The sequence below is a fragment of the Carassius carassius genome, chromosome 2, assembly GCF_963082965.1.
Source record: "Carassius carassius chromosome 2, fCarCar2.1, whole genome shotgun sequence".
Classification (NCBI taxonomy): Eukaryota; Metazoa; Chordata; class Actinopteri; order Cypriniformes; family Cyprinidae; genus Carassius; species Carassius carassius.
Window position 1 is genome coordinate 11,938,378 of NC_081756.1, and position 6,006 is coordinate 11,944,383.

The 6,006-nt window shown below is 39.9% G+C and overlaps 2 protein-coding genes across 2 annotated transcripts; both read right to left on the minus strand.

Moving 5' to 3' along the window:
- Positions 1–596: 596 nt before the first annotated feature.
- Positions 597–4,190, minus strand: LOC132102981 (uncharacterized). Its single transcript, XM_059507749.1, has 3 exons — positions 4,094–4,190; positions 3,938–3,996; positions 597–3,669 (listed from the first exon to the last, which is right to left on the minus strand). Exons 1-3 carry the CDS (start codon positions 4,114–4,116, stop codon positions 749–751), a joined length of 3,003 nt encoding a protein of 1,000 aa, XP_059363732.1. The 5' UTR covers positions 4,117–4,190; the 3' UTR covers positions 597–748.
- A 549-nt stretch (positions 4,191–4,739) lies between these two features.
- On the minus strand, positions 4,740–5,766 carry si:ch73-335l21.4 (E3 ubiquitin-protein ligase-like). The gene is made up of 2 exons (XM_059502390.1): positions 5,267–5,766; positions 4,740–5,152 (listed from the first exon to the last, which is right to left on the minus strand). Exons 1-2 carry the CDS (start codon positions 5,682–5,684, stop codon positions 5,094–5,096), a joined length of 477 nt encoding a protein of 158 aa, XP_059358373.1. The 5' UTR covers positions 5,685–5,766; the 3' UTR covers positions 4,740–5,093.
- Between the last annotated feature and the right edge of the window lie 240 nt (positions 5,767–6,006).

Below are 6,006 nucleotides of genomic sequence, written 5' to 3' on the forward strand. Positions count from 1 at the left end.
GTAATTCATTCAAGGGAGTAACACTCTTACAACATTATGAATAAAGTCATTTTAGAATTTTGTTTTTAATACCCTCTAATAAAGCTGCTAGGCTAATTTAAAAACAGTTCAGATTAATAATGGGGTTCACACATCGCAAACTTGCTCAAATACGCATGCCTTTCTTTTCAGGTAGTTTCTTTTAGCAGTCCAGTCCTGATTAAAAGAACAAAATAACTCCACAATGAACTCGAAGAACCCTGTGAGATCATTCTGACAGCGCGCACACGCCATCTGGTGGTCATATGAGGCACGCGCTGTGAAAATATTTTTGATCAACCTTCATTATATACTGTTGACATAACTACCGACCTTAAAGTTTTAAAAAGTATATCAGCAAGGAGAAGGAAAGAGAAAGTGTGTCTGGATCAGGAAACGACTTCCACAATTCATCTAAGATGACATAAAGCCTCTTTACAAAAACTTATGGATCCATTGTTTACGGTTTTCAAATGTATTATGTTGTTATGCTTGGGGCGGGGGACTATTAATACTACCCATATTTATCTTCTAAAAATAACAATTACCAAGGGCAAGTAAAGCACAAACTAGGAAACTCAGTACTCACAAATTTAATGCAAGTGAAAGTGACAACAGATCTGGTGCCATCTAAAATACAGAAGAGAAAAACACTTCACATTTAAGTCTGTTGGGGTTAATGACGCTTGCCACTGGAGTACATACAGTAGAAAACTTGAAGAGACAGACCTCAATCTGATGTCAGTTTGACCAGCAATGTTGTATTGGGTTTCAATGTTCCCTCAGAAAGTGGAATGGTACCCTCTGCTGTAGGTGAGGTAAGATTCCCAAGATCCCAAGAGGAATAGACAGTTGGTTGACGTGGAGTATATTCTTCTGTAAATGGCAGCTGAGATTCTTGGGTGAAGACTATAGCAGCAGTTGGCATAAGCTCAGGGACACTTAAATCCACTGTATGGTCATCGGTTTTGTTTTGTAAGGGTGAGATCATACTTTCCTCCATCACTGATGTTGAATTGGAGTGGTATTGCTTGCTTTCAGGATCCACTTCTTTCTTTGCTGTGTTGCCAGCAGCGTTTGTGAAGGAGGCGCTACCTGCTATATCTGAAAACTGAACTGGTTTATAAGCGTTTAGGCCTGTTTTTGTAGAAGACATGTTGATGTTTGATTTGGCTGAGGTTTTATCAAATCTATTAATGTACCTTCCGACTACAAAGCTGCTCGTGGGTCTTGATCCCTGGCCTTGTATGAGGTTAGCTTTGCCAGGAGTTTTTATAGCAGATCTGTGTATAGGTGACTGGTAAGTGAGCTTTGCAGAGCTATTAGTTTTAGCTCTATTAATGTCAGCAGCTCTATATATTGCAGATTGGTAGGATGGGATGGCAGAGACATTCTGGTGGTTTGAAGTCTGTTCAGATCGCTTTGCTTCTTGAGTCACTTCGGCCCACCTACTAATCACAGTGCTGCTTGTCGGCCTCAATCTTATGGGACTGTAAGATTCAGTAATATTTGATTGTGTTATTCCAGCAGTGTTTACGTCTTTGGTTTCCTTTGTTGGACTCAACAGACGTTCATGTTTCTTCAAGCTATGTGCTGAAGCAAGCCTACTTGAAGTCCACTTCGGAGATGTTTTTGACTGAACTTTATCAACCGTCAACCCACCGTACCCCGTTTTAGGGTGGTTCTGAGGGAAAACAGCTCCATTATTTGTAAGTCTTGCTGAAGTATTCGTGCCACTCAGAGATGTTTTCCTCAATACAGCTTGACCTTTAACAACATGGTGCTTTGGAGCATTAGACATCGGGTTACTTGCACCTACAGTAGAAGAGACGGTTGCATGCTGAGGTCCATTATCAAAAGAATCTGTCTGATCCAGAGGTTGTTTTTCTTGGCTTGTTTCAATGTCCTTGAACTGAAAAGGCGTTTTCTGGTAGCTCTTACGCATCAATGGCTTTTGAGCGAGTGCACTTAAGGTTGTATGTGGACGAGCAGGTGCATATTGCACAGAATTTGAGAGAGGTTTTTGGCCAGAGTGCATTTCTGTTTTTTGTACAAATGTCTGCAATGAAGGGACAAATGTGAAACCTTTAAAAGCATATGGCTTTTTAGAAGTTAGATAATATGGTCTGTTTAGGCTACTAGATGTACCTGAATTTTCTGATGTGCCTTGAGTGCCTGACACAGATGGACTAATGCGGTGGACGCTCTCTATTGTGTTACCAGGCACGAGACTTAGTGCAGGATAATGTTGAACGAATAATGATTGATTCAGATCGGTCCTATTTCGGATGTTATGCTGACTTGACTTCTTTAATGAACGATTTGTTGGGTATGGTAGGTTCATATTTTTAGCACGTTGTGAAACTAACATTGTGTTTTTTGCAAACTGCCCTTGTGGAGTCAAGTCTGTGTTTTGTTTTGACCGGTCGAGTAGCGCAGACATCTGGATGCTATGGGTCTCATCTGATATAAAGTAAGACCGGGCATTATTGGTCACTGAAGGCCCGAAGGCAGATTTACCTGTAGCCAAATTATCATACCCCTTTTGACTGTGAAATGTTTGAATGTGCACAGGTTTCGGACTACTTTGTCCCCTATTTTGGTACTCATTTTGTGTAGATGTCAAGTGAACGTCCTTGAAAGTGTAGCTGCTTGTGGCTGATTTTGTTTTGGGACTAGCAACCCTTTCAGAATCAGACAGCTTGACACGATCACGTTGAGAAGAAAACATGAGAGATTTTTTTAATGGAATGATGCCATGTCCTGTATTTGAATTGGATCCCGTAAAGCCAGGAGATATTAATGTCGGGATTGTTGGAGGTTTGTACACCTTGGAAATAGCTAGATCCCTTGTATTCGCGTAGGAAATTTGAGAAATGACTGCAGTCCCAGCAGAAAAAGTATGTGGTAATGGTTTGCTCACTTGTTGATGTGCTCTTACAGTTGAGGGAGATGTATTCCTCAGCACATTCGGATTCTGGCCATTGTTTTGAGGTAAATGATCAAACAGCAGGTTTCGGTCACTTTTGTGCCCCATTTGGTTCACAGTTGAGCTTCTAGACATATAATCAGATGGAATATTTTCCCTCAAATAGGGTCCATTGCGTCGTAATGGTCGTGAACTTTCTGATTTCAAAATATGCTGATATCCAAATGAGCCAGATCTATCCACATTGGCTGCATGCATTCCACCATTTTTCCTCACAAGCCTTTGGGCTATATTTGGATCACTAGAGCCCATTTGGCTCCCTTTAAAGTCTAACGGATTTTGATCCTGTCTGACTGCTTGCAAAGCATAGCTTCTTTTAGCATCAATTCCATCATTAAATTTGACACTTGAAAATTGAACAGGATTGCTTCTGCGATTGGTATTGGACTGGACTTTATTTGGGACTGAATGGTAATAGATAACATCTGAAGAAGCTCTTGTGTCAGTGCGGCTGAAGCTTGGATTTTTTGCATTGCCATCATTTCTCTGGCTGTATGAGGCCAGGTTGATGCTGGGTAGCTGATTTTTGCTGTTAAATTGTTTTAAAAAGTGCCTTTGAAGTCTGCCGCTTACTGGACTTTGAATGGGTGGACTAACACTTTTGACATTTTCCAACACTTGTATTTTGATCTTTGAATCATCTGTGATGTCTCCTAAGGGAACTGGGTGATGAACCAACAATATTTTTTTGTTATTATTTATAATGGCATCAAAAATAAAGCCAGTTTATTTAGATAGTCATGCTATATTATATGTAATTCTGAAAAACATCCAAAAAGGACAATACATTTTGACTACTTTTAAATCACAGCTGTTCTAAATATCTACTGAAAAACATTACATTTACATTAAGTCACATAGAAAAATTATTTTATCCAAAGCCACTTGCAAACGAGGACAATAGAAGCAATCAAAACAACAAAATCTCACCAACTGACACATCAGGCAAACATCCCACAACAGAAAGAATCAAACCAACCAAAGCCAGTCTATAAAAAAGTAGTCAGACTTAAAATTATAAAAATAAACTAAAAAAAATGTACAAAAATAAAACGGTTGAATTAAAGTGAAGGTCTGAACGCTTACCTCAGATAGAATTGAAGAGACATGTTTTAAGAACTAATGCGCTTGTGCTTTCGTGCCACACCTGCTCAAAGTAAGCCTACAAATGTGGGCTCACTGAAACGCTAATATTGTTGATCGGGATAATGGTGATCACTGATGAGACTCACCTGAATACATTTAAAGCTAAAGACATGCACATTTGCACATTCACATTTTGTGAGTTCTGAAAGTATGATGAAAATTTGTTACGCTGCCCTTGCCTTTAAAACAAGTATATGTAGTGATAAAAAAAGACAATGAGCTAAACTTGTCATAAAAATTATAAAAATATTTATTTGGTACACAGTAATCGTATAATGTCTTCTTAAAATATAAAATACTTATAAACATTAAAAAAAAATTGTAGTCATGAAACTTTAAAAAGATAAATATAATCCTGGTTCTGTCATCTGATACAAATGTAACACTGAAAAACTAACTTTTTATTAAACATTTAACACAAGTAATGTTTCATAGAAATTATTCAAAATCATTACAATATAATGGTTAAAAAAAAAAAAAAAAAAAACCTTGTTGGGTACAGTCTACATAATTTTGTAACCGCAAAAACAGCACCAAAAACATTGGCCTAAAGCTATACTGGAAGTGTGGGTCTTTTTTTAAACATGTTTTTGTTGCCATGATTATAGGTTGCTAACAATCCTAAACGTCTGTTATGGTGACAAGCCACACCCGACAGCAAACAGTCCTCCTTCACAGGTGACATTCCACCGCTTCAGCTCTCAAACACATCATCCAGGATCCCTCTGCGGGGTGTCATCCACAACCTGGAGGCAGGGCAGTGACCCCCACAGTCACAGAAGGGGACACATCCACCCAAATGTTCAGATTAGCAGTAAACCAGTGTTTTTCAATATAGATGATACTTGAATGATTTCATCTGTTCCCTTAATTGTGTGTGGTTGCATATTTTGGCCTAAGGAGTGTCTGAATGACAATCAACAACTTGAAATGTTGTCTTTCACATCATGTAGCAGGCCATCATTGCCAGGTCCCTCAAGTCTTCATCAGTCACACAATCTGAAAACGAACAAGACGCATGACACTTAACTCTTAAGAAACTCAATACATGTATTAAAGACATTCAAACACGCTAGTTGAAAAGAGATTATCGAGGTGAGATAGGCTACTCACTTCTTCGCGCACCCCCGGTGACTTTTTTGCACAGGCGACTTAAGCATAGCCGCAGGTGTCCTTTTCGCGATCTTGGCGGCGGCGGCGGGACGTCCTCTTTTGGTAGGATGACCACGTCCCGGTTTGGCTTCTCGGTGTCTTCATCATCATCCGCACATTCCTCCACGCTGCCCGCGGTTACTAGTCTATCAAAAATGTCTTCGTCTATCGGTAGGTTCTCTTGGATTCTCGCCTTCGTCAGCGAAGTCGAGTGACGGCACAGGGGACACATTACGCGGGGTTGAGGGCTATCCACGGACGGCGCGAGCGTCACCAGGCAGCTCTCACAGAACGTGTGTTTGCAGCACAGCTGTCGAGGACACCGCCGACCGAGGTTGTAAGATCGGTAACAGATTCCGCACTCCGTTTCTGGGCACATGTTGTATTTTTTCTTCTGTCGTGATGCGAACTCTCGAAGCAGTTGGTAGCCTAAAGTGCCGGGGATTCATAGTTATAGTGAAGAAGGCTTCGTAGGAGGGAGGAGTCAAGTTTACTTTAGAAACAGGACGAGCATTTCTAAACAAAGTTATGTCATCGTCTCTAAGCACAGGTAGGATTTAGCGATACCACGTATTTTGTTTTCGATACAATACCGATACTAAAAAGGCCAGTATCGTCGAAAACTGAACTTTTAAATTATGACATCTATAAAATCATGGATAATGATATCCAATTAACTTTCTATTTGAAACGCATTTTAA

Coding starts and splice junctions, on each gene's coding strand:
- si:ch73-335l21.4 (XM_059502390.1), bottom strand. CDS start 5,684: ATGTGCCCAGAAACGGAGTGCGGAATCTGTTACCGATCTTACAACCTC. Junction 5,153..5,266: donor CACCGGGGGTGCGCGAAGAA/GTGAGTAGCCTA, acceptor GTTCGTTTTCAG/ATTGTGTGACTGATGAAGAC.
- LOC132102981 (XM_059507749.1), bottom strand. CDS start 4,116: ATGTCTCTTCAATTCTATCTGAG. Junction 3,997..4,093: donor TCTCTTCAATTCTATCTGAG/GTAAGCGTTCAG, acceptor ACTTTTTTATAG/ACTGGCTTTGGTTGGTTTGA. Junction 3,670..3,937: donor TTTGCCTGATGTGTCAGTTG/GTGAGATTTTGT, acceptor TTCATCACCCAG/TTCCCTTAGGAGACATCACA.